Source organism: Magnolia sinica, chromosome 9 (genome assembly GCF_029962835.1).
Source record: "Magnolia sinica isolate HGM2019 chromosome 9, MsV1, whole genome shotgun sequence".
In the NCBI taxonomy this organism is placed as follows: domain Eukaryota; kingdom Viridiplantae; phylum Streptophyta; class Magnoliopsida; order Magnoliales; family Magnoliaceae; genus Magnolia; species Magnolia sinica.
Window position 1 is genome coordinate 2,944,503 of NC_080581.1, and position 13,244 is coordinate 2,957,746.

The 13,244-nt window shown below is 40.3% G+C and overlaps 1 protein-coding gene across 2 annotated transcripts in view; it reads left to right on the forward strand.

The window, feature by feature from the left end:
• LOC131256666 (GATA transcription factor 24-like) overlaps window positions 1-12,777 on the forward strand; it is a 30,947-nt gene extending 18,170 nt beyond the window's left edge. Inside the window, exons 2-7 of one of the 2 annotated variants that reach the window (XM_058257632.1) lie at window positions 687-764; window positions 876-988; window positions 5,648-5,794; window positions 10,806-10,911; window positions 12,136-12,207; window positions 12,354-12,777. In XM_058257632.1, the coding sequence (XP_058113615.1) occupies window positions 687-764; window positions 876-988; window positions 5,648-5,794; window positions 10,806-10,911; window positions 12,136-12,207; window positions 12,354-12,422 (585 nt within the window). In that variant the 3' untranslated portion in view covers window positions 12,423-12,777. The remainder of the gene's footprint in view (window positions 1-686; window positions 765-875; window positions 989-5,647; window positions 5,795-10,805; window positions 10,912-12,135; window positions 12,208-12,353) is intronic. The other variant, XM_058257633.1, reaches the window with a different exon arrangement.
• Window positions 12,778-13,244: the final 467 nt, after the last annotated feature.

Consider the following 13,244-nt stretch of genomic DNA (forward strand, 5'->3'; position numbering starts at 1 on the left):
GGGATGAGGCTTCTGCTTCATTGATTCTGTCCACTTGGAGATTATCTAATCGCGGTCTTTCCCATTCTTTAGACGAGAGAAGAGAACTAAAGTATTGGATCGCCTGGGCTGCTATCTGATCTTTATCTTCAATGCGCTCCTCATTAACTATGATGCTACTGATTTTATTGGATCTGGCGTGCATGCTAGCAATACTATGAAAGTACCCGGTTATTTTGTCTCCCTCCCTGATCCACTTGGCTCTAGATTTTTGCGTCCAAGAGATTTCGTTTTCCAGAGCTCTAGCAGAAATGGATTGGATAAGCTGAATTCTTCGGCCCAACACTTCTGAGGACATAGGCGAATTTTCTGAATCTGCATCGATCTTTTGAAGCTCTGATAATATAGAGTCCATTTCATTTTCTCTTTTGCGGAGAACTGACTTCTTCCACTGTTTGAGGTTGTTTTTGAGAAGCTTGAGTTTGACAAGGAGTCTGTAATTATATTTTCATAAGGCTTATAAAATTGTTGTTGTTTTGTTTTTCTATGATTATATTTTCATAAGGCTTATTCATTCTTATTTTACCTCTAGTTTTCAAATGATCTTCACATTGTTTTACTCCTTTATACTTGAACTTTTCTTCTCCCTTGGTACTAAAGTCTTTTGAGAAGATGAATGGTAATCATGTTTAGATCATATTCTACAGGTTCAAGCAGTGCTCTTATTATTGGGTGGCCGTGAAGTATCTGCTCCCATGGTTACTATCACCCATCAAAACAATAAGGTATGTATTGCATTTTAACACTTAATGCATTCTTTGTCTGAATGAGCTATGTTTTGATATCTTCTAGCTTCCTGTGCATTTAGTAGTCAATCAGTAATCTAATTTCTGCAGGGTATGAACATGCCCCAGAGAGCTGCTTCACTGATGAGGTTCCGCGAGAAGCGAAAAGAGCGGAATTTTGGAAGGAAAGTTCGTTACAATGTTCGTAAAGAGGTAGCCCTTAGGTACGAGGTGCATGACTCATTATCACTTTATATTTATCTTAGGAATCATTTTATTGCCTGAGACATGAGCCAATTTACAAGGAAACTGTTGATGCTGGGCGTCTGATGGTCTGGTTACAGTTATATTGATAGTTTCCATAACCTAAAGCTATTCTTCAAAAAATGTTATTCATTCACTAAAGGCCTATTTGTCTAAAAAGGAAATGATTCTGACGAACTGTCTCATTGGGTCCCATGTCTAGATGTTGCCAATGTAGCGGTCATTTTGCAGGAATTGGAAATCCTGCTGCAAAATGATGGTCAAATTGATATTGGGTAGCTGTGGGCTCCATGTTGTCAATTTTTGTTGGAATTCGAAACTATTTTGGATTATTCTAGACTGATTTTTTTTTTTTTTGGGAATTATTCTACACAATCTAAGGCCCTGTTTGGTAGATGTCTAAAAATGCATTTTTTAAGTGGCAATCGAAGAGGGCCTAATGATGCAAGACGCTAATCTAATACGATGCCATGAAAGTAAAAGACAGATTTACTAGAGCAATAGAACGATAAAATAAAGCTAATTTACCATAAATTCAGAAATTTCAGATTCATGACATGTCCAAATCAAAGCCTACAACAGTCCCGCAACACGATTCTCATAAACTACTGATTAACTGGGACCTATGGGAGATAGATATTAACCGGGACCTATGGGAGATAGAACCCCCATCATAGCATAGGGTTAAATTTGAATTCAATGCAAATCATGTCTTGTAAGAGTTTTGATGTGTTAGGGCTGTTTAAAGGCTAGGGAATGTGGGAAATGGGTTTGGGGTATCTAGGCTTTTAGAGGAATTAGGGTTGAAGTTTTGGAAGGTTTTGGGTTGGGATTTCAGATTTCGAGTTTTAAGGGATTTATGATTTAGGGTTTCTAGAATTGTGAATATGGGTTTCAGGTTATGGGAGTTAGGGATTTATGATTTGGTCAAGGGATTTTCAGATTTTGGGGATTTGGGTTTGGAAAAATTGGAGATTTTGGAATTTTGGAATTTGTGAATTTTAGGATTAGGGTTTGGTAAAATTAGTTTAGGGGTTTTAAAGAGGGAAGCTAAGGGTAGGGAAAGAGCCTTTGTGATGAAACAAAAGGGCTATTGTACAAGGTTGTCCGTATGGACAACCATACGTACGTGCATTAGTACGTCTATACGGACAACAAAGGATGGTGGATTGTGGCCGGTTTAGGCTTGGGATGTGTCAATTTAGGTTTTGAATGGTAACAAAGAAGAAAAGAAAGGAGGAGATGAAGGAAGAAAAGAAGATGAGAAAAGATGATACCTTGTTGAGAAGAGAGAAAAGTCAAAAGGATAACTAGAGAATCGCTCCCAGTGGTTTCGCACCACCAATCCAATCACATCATGAAATTTTGCTCAATCTCAAAGCAAAAGGAGAGAAATCTCTTTCATTCATAACATGCATATCGGCTTGGGTGGAGGCGTCCAACCCTTTATAGTCTGAGAAAAGACCTTTTATAAAAATGCGCTCTCAGATGAGATTCTCAACATAAAGACGCCTAATAAATTAAAGCTGTTCCTAACTCCCTAATCACAACACAAATATGAGCCATACCAATAATAACGAAACATGTAAACAAACTAAACAACTAAACAATTTCATGGCCCTTGGGGGTCTACCATCAAGATATCCGATGATGATCAAATGGTCCAATCATTGTGTCCACTCGATCCAACGGTTCGATGTGTCCATCAAGCTCCTATATGCAGCCCACATGCATCTTCCCAATGGATAACTAGATGAGAAAAAATGATACCTTGTTGAGAAGAGAAAAAAGTAGAAAGGATAACTAGAGAATCGCTCCCAATGGTTTCGCACCACCAATCCAATCACATCATGAAATTTTGCTCAATCTCAAAGCAAAAGGAGAGAAATCTCTTTCATTCATAACATGCATATCGGCTTGGGTGGGGGTGTCCAACCCTTTATAGTCTTAGAAAAGACCTTTTATAAAAATGTGCTCTCCGATGATATTCTCAACATAAAGACGCCTAATAAATTAAAGTTGTTTCTAACTCCCAAATCTCAACACAAATATGAGCCATACCAACAATAACGAAACATGTAAACAAACTAAACAACTAAACAATTTCATGGCTCTTGGGGGTCCACCATCAAGATATCCGATGATGATCAAATGGTCCAATCATTGTGTCCACTCGATCCAATGGTCCGATGTGTCCATCAAGCTCCTATATGCAGCCCACATGCATCTTCCCAATGTCGGGTCTTCAAAGATGCACGAACATGCACGTGGGGTCTTCAATGTGGCTAGGAATGTGAATTGGGCCAAGTGGGCCCCATGTATTGGTCCTCTAGCTATAAGGAGACTGGCTCATCCCTCCTTTGATATGTTGCTCGGATGTTCTCATCACCTAAAGGTTTCGACTTTTGTTACAATGTTTCCTGGAGAGCTTTGCTATGGCCACACATGTTTCAAGGCAGCTCATGTAAATGCTTCATATGTGCTCCAGTGCATCCATCAGGGCCTCTCGCTATGTAGATTCCCTGAACCCCAGGAATCAGGTCAGTTAACTAATCAGATAGGCCACGGTTTACAAAAAAAAATGTATGGCTGAATAAAACTTGGGTTGAAGTTTCTGAAGCCATCTACCTGTTTCTAACATTGTGGCATACCTGATGAGTGGAATGGCCTGATTTACGGATGAGAACATCTTCAAGGTTGGACCATCCTGGTGGATATGGCCTGCTTATTGCACCCGTTTGCCATGATGGCATGTGTGGCGGAACATTTTGCTTATATACCTTTAGATGCATGTGGACTTAGCAAACCTCTTTACTCGATCAAAACAAAGTTTAAGCTATACTAGTAGCAATCTGTTTCCCTGTCGTTGTCTGTCCAAAGAAAGGGTGAATATCATAAGGATAAGAACTGTTATTGGCAGCCTATTCCTTCCATTAGATTAGTAATTGAGAGTTTCATGCAAGGATTGGTTTGTTTGTCACTCTATTGGATGATAAACAACGGATATATCAATTATTGCTGGTAATTGCTGAAGGAGACTCCAAGAATATCATCTCATGCGCCAGGAATAGCCATGCCGATCTTGGATGATAAACAAATATATTGTTGATTGTTGATCATTCCTGAAGGGGACTCCAAGGATATAATTTTGTGGGCCAGGAGTGGTCACATCGATCCTCGGGTGGCTTGGCTTCATGTTCAATGGAGTCTTAGCATCTAGGTTAAACTTTTGTTTGTCCATTTAGGTAGAGGCCAGTGATCTGGTGTACTCCTTTGCTAAAGGAGGGTTAGGCTGATGTGTGTACGTACACACATGTCATTTGTTGCTCAGCCTTTACCTGCTTGGTAAAGTGTAGGGAAATTCTCTTACTGTGATCAAATGATGTGAGAGTAGAAAGCCCCTTTGTGGGCCTTTTTCTTACCCCATTAATGAAATTGTAGGACTCCTTTCCATGTTTGTAGGAAAGCAGAGCCTTCACTCCTTTCCAGTGCTACTTTAGCTATAGATTCTCAGGCCCATATTCTTGTTAGCCATCTTGATTGAACCTGTCTTGTATTCTCTGAATGTGGGCCAAATCTCACATGTTTATTGGAGAGAGGCTGGGAAAGTATGTCTGCAATAATGCAAACAATATGATTGCTCTTAGGTCATGTTTGCATTGTTACTAGCAATTGCAGAATTGGTTCTCAGTAAACAATCCTCTGGAATTGGTTCTTGAGAATTGCTTATCTGAAAAAAACACGTTTGGTAAACATGCATGAGAAAAACAATTTCCCCATGAAGGTTGGAATGGTGAGCATTGAATCCCCACTGTTTACTGTGGCATGGCCCACTTTCCTCATTTACCTCAATTTTGGAGTCACATGATATGGTGAAACGGATGGATGGAGTGGATGTTGCACGGTCATCACGGTGGGCCCCATAGCTGCAGGCAGGGGTTATAGGAAAGTCGTGTACATCCAGCTTCTCCACAGATAAGATTTTCTAAGCCTACATGCGTGGGCAACACAACTCATGTATACGCCACACTTTTGCCGTCCTGGCATGTAGGTCCGGGATCCTATCCATCCATTAGAAGGGCACCACTTTATTGATGCCCTAGCCCAGGAATTAGGTTGATCCACTGGTCAGGTGGGCCACGATTTACAAAATAAATGTATAGCTCTAAAACACCCTGTTCACCTGTGTTCCAATATTGGGGCCTACCTTCTGAGAGGACCAGATTAATGTTAGGGAAAACATGGTCGGACCAATCGGTGGATGGATTTGATCTCGGACCTAGGTGCCATGCAATCACGTGTGGTGTACGGCTCTAAACTGTTGTGCAACTACCAAACCTTCCATTGGGAGAGAGCTTTGATTTTATGAGTGCTTTTCGCAAGTTTGTAGAATTGGAAACGGTTGTAGGAAAGAGGGTGCTAGGTGCTGCAGAAAAGAGTGCAAATTTGGAAAATTATTTTTCTAAATTGATTAATAAAGTGGCTAACAATAAACCATTAAAGCATAAAAAAGTTATTTTCATAATCAAAATCATGAAAAGCTTACAAAAACACATTTTTTAAATGCAAAGCCAAACAGGCCCTTGGTAATTATATATGCACTGTCATGTTTTTTGCAGGATGCATCGATACAAGGGTCAATTCGCATCAAAGGCAACTATAGAAGAAGCTGAAAGAGCCGCTGCCGTCGCCGCTGCAACAGCAGCTTCTGGATCAAGTTGGGGTTCTGCTCCACGTACTGATACACCGCCGCGAAAAGCACCTGCGTAAGTATGAGTTCCTTATTATTCATACTAATTCTTTTCTGTTATCGGTTTCTGTTGCTTGATCAGATTTTTCTTCAAATGACAGACAGGCTTCTCAGATGGTCCGGCCTCATTTCTAAGTTCTAAAATTGAGTAATCTGATAAGATACTTGGTTAAAGGATCTTGTGATTGGTCTGCTCATAATTGGTCTTGTGGACACCAGTTTCTTACTTTGTATTATTGCCTTGACAGACTTGAATGTGGTAGAACTTTATGAATGATTTTCTTGCAGTTTTTGATTCCCACTGTAGTCCATGATGAATTTTGCTTGATGCATTAAATATTACGCTACCAAATATTTTGACTTTTGTCATAGTATATGGTCAGGTTGGATGTCATTGTAACCTCATTCATATGATTCATCCATGAACACTTCAGTTTTCTGGTTTTACAAACGTGGCATAAAAATGTGGAGTACTTGATATTAATAAATGCTGGCAAGTACTCGGCCAATAATGCCATCACATCAAGGTTTTGAATCTGATTTCCAGGGGCCATATCAGACCCGAATTAGTAAAAAGTTTTAACCAAAATTGTGAAAAATATCAGATGAAATGGGAAACACAAGAATATATATATACATATATATTTGGGACGTGTTCAATGGTTTATTGGACCATTCTTTGGTATGTTAGGATGACATGTTGTAGGTAGAGTGTGGTCAAGTCCTTGACCTCTAAATTTTTATGATTCTTATAAATTGATACAATATATCAACTGTCATCTTCACCAGTTAATGTATAAAATATTGACTATATTGTATGGCTTATAGACTGGGATGCTAGAATGATATCACCAATTAGGCAAGTACTATCATGATCTAGCAATTGGCATCTTTATGCAGTACAAAGATTCGGCATTGTCGCTATACACTCACTGCTTTAATAAACATGCATATATCATCATCATCATCATCTAAGCCCCATCTCAATTAATTAGGGTTGGATAAATGAATCCTATTTTGCTATTCCACTCTACCAAGGGCCATACATTCAATTAGCCCAAGGCCATCAAATTTTTTCTTGCTACCTCCATCCGTGTCCTTTTGGGTTGTCCCCATGCATTTTTAGAGCCTTGTACTTGTATCAACTCACTCCTTCAACTTGCCCTTATAATACACATGCACATATATTCAGAAAATATAGCCAAAATACTCCCTAAAATGGCCCACTTTGCTTCAATTTGTTGAGCTGGGTCAAATTTTCTGTTTTGATATCCAAAATTGGTTTACATGAAGTAAAAAACTCGTTCTAAGCTTCGTCTAAGGTTAGAAGGAATAAAGGAGAGAAAAAAAAAGGGAAATTGAGCCTTTACATTCTCATTGGCTCGCACCTGATGTGGGATGGGTGTATCAATATTTCATTATATGGCTTGTATTAGCCGACAAGGCTGATTCGACTATCGATATTTGGATCGGACCGTTTTAACCCCATTTTGGGTCTCGACATTGGCTGATATGGATACGATACACTTGTATTGGCCAATATTTGTTTGCACTCGCAGAAGCACATAAAGAGGAATCAAACAAGATAATCACAATTGCATAAGCAAATCCAGCCAGAGAACAATTCAAATTTACGTGGAAAAACCCTTGCGGGAAAAATCCACAACACAGAGCGAGAATGCACTATGAAAAATGAAGTTACAAGAGATCAAAACCTTATTGATCAAAGGCCAAAGAGGAAAGGCCCTAGCCTTTGCCCTTTGCACGTCTTAGAGAACCGTAATCCCGATTACACCCGATATATATTCTATCGCAATCGGAATAGGAAACAAATCGCACACTTACATAGTTCTGTGTGCGCCTTTGATGGGACCTTTGATTCCATCGACAACTATTGAGAATCAGTCGATGACATCGAAGAACCTTCGATGACATCAAGTAGCAACCTCCAAAACCGTCCAGCAATCAACAAGGATTTTTTTTGGATTTTCTCAATGGGATCGAACATCTGTCGATGGCATCAGCAGCTGCTCGATGAAATCGGGTGGTCTGTCGATGACATTGACAGACTCTATTACAGACAAATTTAAGATATTAGACAACAATCTCCACCATGTCTTCAATCGTCACACTCCATTGCTCTTTTACTGTACTTGATTCTCCATCTCTACTTCATCTCCATCATAGCTCCACAATTATCGCTTCTCGTGCACATTCCGTCTTCACTCTATTTTTGCTAGACCCAGATAAGTCGCACAGAACTTGAACTTCTTTGCATAAACCACTTTCGTAAGCATGTCAGCCATATATTGACGCTTGTGTGGATCTTCTCTAGAGTCACACCTCTTTTCTCAAGCACCTGTCAATATTAATATGTTTAGTACGTGAGTGATAAACATAGTTTGCCAAATTAATCGCGCTTTGACTGTCACAAGTAACTGATAAGACCTCTTGTTAAAGCCCCAACTGATTTATCATCCCTCTCAACCAAACAAATTTTTTTTTTGAATGCTATCATCGCCATATACTCAGCTTCGGTTATGGAAAGAGCTACCACGGACTGAAGCTTTGACATCCAAACGATTGCTCTACCCGCTAACACAAACGAGTAACCGGAAGTCGACCTTCTATTATCTATACTACCTGCTTGATCTAAATCCACAACCTACTAACTTGTCCCATGATTTTCCGAATGTCAAGGCGTAGTTCTGCCTGCCTCAAATGTATCGAAGTAGCTATTTCACTGCCTCCCAGTGTTGCTTGTTGGGTTTAGCCATGTATTTGTTAACAACACCCACCGCATGTGAAATATTCAGTATCGTACAGACCATGGCATGCATCAAGCAGCCAACCACACTCGAATAAGGCACACGAGACATAATCGGCTTTTCTTCATCCGTTTCAGGACATTGTTCAGTAGAAAGTCGAAAATGAGCCGTGTGGGGAATGCTTGATCGGCTTTGCCTTATCCATCCCATACTTCATCAATACCTTCTCAAGGTATGTAGCCTGAGATAACCATAGCTTGTTCCTCTTCTTGTCTTTGTGTATGTCAATGCCAAGAACCCTTTTTGCAGTCCTCAAATCTTTCATCTCAAATGTCCCCGATAGCTGAGCCTTCAGTACGTCGTTCTTAGAAATACTATGACTGGCGATAAGCATGTTATCAACATACAATACCAAGATAATAAACTTTCCATCACTCAACGTCTTGAAATAGACACAATGATCATACTCACTCCTGGTAAACCTTTAACTCATCATGAAAGGATCAAATTTCTTGTACCACTGCCTAGGCGACTGTTTTAGGCCGTAAAATGATCTCTTTAACCTGCAGACCTTGTTCTCTGCCTCTTGTTCTTTACGTGGAAAAACCCTTGCAGGAAAAACCCACAGCACAAAGCGAGAATGCACTATGAAAAATGAAGTTACAATAGATGAAACCTTACTGATCAAAGCCCAAAGAGGAAAAGCCCCAGCCTTTGCCCTTCAAAACCCTCTCAAACCCTTAATAACGTCTTAGAGAACCCTAATCATGATTACACCCGATATATATACTACCACAATCGGAATAGGAAACAAATCACGCACTTATGCAGTTTTGTGCGCACCTTCGATGGCATTGATAGCCATCGAGGACCAGTCGATGACAACGAGTAGCAACCTCCAAAACCGTCCAGCAATAAACAAGGATTTTTCCGGATTTTCTCGATCGGATCAAGCATCTGTCAATGGCATCGAAAGGCTTTCTGCGTTCAATCAATCTACGCAGAGTGAATAGGTCCCTAAGGAACCCCCAAAAGGTTTGCTGTCCGATGGGTACACGAAAGTGACGAAGTTGCTTTGACTACTGAACCATGCCTGTCTCTTGGAGCGAATTGGATGATCGGGCCGAGGGCTGCCCCCTCTTCCCCTTGCTCTCCTTTCCCTAATATTCACCGTCGAGTCATCAAAGCCTGCTCGATGAAATCGAGTGGTCTGTCGATGACATTGACAGACTCTATTACAGATAGACTTAAGACATTAGATAACAATATGGATATCCAGAACCATGCTGCTCATGCAACTGCGTAAGTAAACCTTGTCCTTTTCCTGATCCATGTTAAAATGGAATGTGCTGCAACATGCAATGTCTGAACTACACTCCATACTTCTAATAATAATGCTGAAACAGGTGTGTAGATCAGGTGATGTTGACGTAGTTGGAAATAACTGCCTTTTTTGTTGTTTGGGTAGTATTCTTTCCTCACGTCTTGTGAGTTTTCTAATAAAATTTTCTATCACATCTAAAAAAATTTATTATCATTATTATGATGATGATGGCGGCGGCAGCGGTTTATACTCTTTTTTAGTTATGTAGGTGAAGTTTTTTATTCCATTTGTTGTTTCCTTCTATGACTTTGGATTTAATTATACATCAGCGTCTCTTTTTTCAGTCATATAACTTCATGTACATTTCAATGTGTTGGGTTTTCTTGTACTCAAGTGCCGTACTATAAATTCCTCATTTGCAAGCATTATTTTGCTTCTCTGTTTACAAGAGGCGATCTTAAATAAGTGGCTAGAATTTCTCTCAATTCTATCGTATGCATCTTTAGAGCCGAAGCTTGTTGGATTTGAGAATCAAAGTCAAGATCACCTCAAAGATCGATTCTCTTTATCTTCATATCTCCCTTGTGTGTGTGTGTGTGTGTGCGTCTCTCTCTCTCTGACACACATATTATGGTTAATGCAATCTTTCTTTTCTTAACATTTATAAATTGGCAGCCTGACCTCAAATTGCTGGGACAAGAATATGAGATGATGATTTAGAACTTACTCAATTCTTTTCTTTCGAACTTACTCAATTCTTTTCTTTCATCTTAATTTTGCAGTAAAAATGAACTCCATTGCATTATTATTTCATTTTATTCTCCGATATTATCTTGCCTTTTATATTACAGAATTTCTTTCCATCTCAGAGTAAGATGATGCTTACTATGGTTCAAGGCTTGTTTAATAGTGTTTCTTTGGATATGTTTTTTCAGATGTCATCACTGTGGCATTAGCCAGAAGTCGACTCCAATGATGCGCCGTGGACCCGATGGACCAAGAACTTTATGTAACGCATGTGGGCTAATGTGGTCAAACAAGGTAGGTATTCAGAACGTGCTGCAACTTGTTTGCAATGTCTCAACTTTCTGTTGCTTATGAAAACCTGGCAGATTCTGAGGACAATCAACACCTCCTTTCCATGATTTTGAAGGTGTTCACAATTTCTTTCTTCGTATTTTATGTTTTAGAATAACAATGCCAGGATTATAGGTGTTTTGATGTTTCCCGGGTTACATGGTTTCTTCTAGCGAATTACATTTCCCTACTTAGGTAGGGTATCCTCGTGGTATAATCACAACAAAACCCTTTTCTGAACATATCCTTGTGATATTCAAGGAACCCTTGTATGTCAATAAATTGGATGGTCCTGCATTAAGAGTCTCTAGCCTGGATATGTATTGTGTTAGACACAACACCATATGGATACTGTATCTGCAGGGTATTTTAACTGAACCTCTATCCTGGATTCTTGAGAAATGGATAGTAATCCTGTTCCTGTATCCATGCACATATCAATATCCAGATATGGGTATCATGGGTGCTGAACTTGGGTGCTGCGGCCGTTCAGCCCTTCTTAGGGCAGGTTTGGCTGTGCAGCTGAGTTGGACTGCGAATGCTCAAGTTGAATCTAGAGTCAAAAGATGATTTTGCAATGACTATCATTTGTAATGAGGAAAGGTGGGCCTCAAATTTGCATTATTGTCCCTTCAACTAGGCACCTTATACGCCTGCCTTCCTCAGCCACGGAAAAGTAGGGTAATTTCCATTTTTTTTTTTCTTTCTACTATCAAAATTTTGCAATTTGATCTATGGGTGCATCCAAACGCAAGCATTGTCTGCATTTGAGATACCTATAGCTGCCCTTTATCTTCCCTACTGGACAATCCTCTTCTTCTCGTGAGGAAGGGATGTGGAAGCTCAACCTATTTGCCAACCTCCATCATTTGAGGGGATGGGCACTCAATGTCACCACAGCAGTGTTTGATTTGGCTCCTGCCTTCTGGTGGGAACAACCACACATGGGCAGAGGCCTCTTGCTTGAGTTGCTTGAGGGTTTATTGGACCACTGACCGGCACTTGGCATCCATATCATGGTTTCCGCACAGCATGTGGACCAGCACATTCATTTTCATGCCTAGTGTTTGAATTGCACTTGAATTGTTGATTGGGGGGAATTCCATCTGAACTAAAAGTCTGGTCCACAATGAAATTTATTTTCCACTGCCATCTTATGTGCTGTCTTATGCTTTTGCTCGACTGCAGGGGACACTGAGGGACCTGACAAGGAGCCTACCGGCACTGACGCAGCATCCTACAGCAAACCTTAATGAGGCGGTAAGCTACCTATTCTAACGGCTTATTTTCAACGGATCTGCTCCACTCAGACAGCATCTTCGTCCGGTCTTCTTTCCTGCTTTCTTCTATCAAACCGCCTTCTTGTCTGGTCTTCTTTTCTATCAAATTGCCTTTCCTTGCCGCAGTTTGAAGATGTCGAGGGCGACATGCATCATGGTGACATGGGAAGTGCAAATGGCCACAGGGCTTCTTGACTGGTTTCGTGCTCTCTACACAGCTGTTTGCGGGTGTCTGTGGAAGAATGGGGAGTGAATGGAGAAGAGTTCTGTTAGTCTCTCCAAATCTCATCACCATATATATGTAACTCTTGTGATTCCTGACATTATTCAATAGCAGTCTTAACAACCCTTGCTCATAACTATCCGTAGCTGCGGCCCGCTCGATCGGCGCTTGGAACATGATTTTAGGCCTGACATGATTAGAAGGATTTTTATCTCGTAGGGACCTTTTGTTATTGTATCTGTGATTGGTGTCTTGTGGGATAAATATTTCGTTTGTGCTTGTACTCTGATTGCTGTAGATGGAAATATGCTCAGGCGGGTTTGATCCCATTGCTGGGTGGTGGACAAGCGTACATTTCAACATTGCAGTCTTGTATTCGAGTCTGGCTAACCCATGGAAATATGCTCAAATGAATTGGATTGCCATAATTCAATTCAGGCTACTGCTGCAGGCAATGCAATTAATACCATCTCAATCATAAATTGGAAAATGCATGGTAGAGAGAATCGTGGAGAATCCAAATGCACCCCGAGCCAGTATGTGAAGGCCTTTTTTTTTTCTTTTTTTTATTGGTTGCATATTGTGCCAGTTTGATGCGTTGTAGTTTCTGGGTTATGGAAAGCACCAACATATGCTTTTGGGTTATGAACGGTTTTGATTACGAAAGGTAGGGCCGCATGCTTATTTAGTTGGGATTCTAGAGCCAGAGTTTTTTGGTGCTTTTTTTTTTTTCGTGTGTGGTTTCAATGGAATGTTGCGGTTGCTGATACTGATACTGATACTGTTGTTGAAGT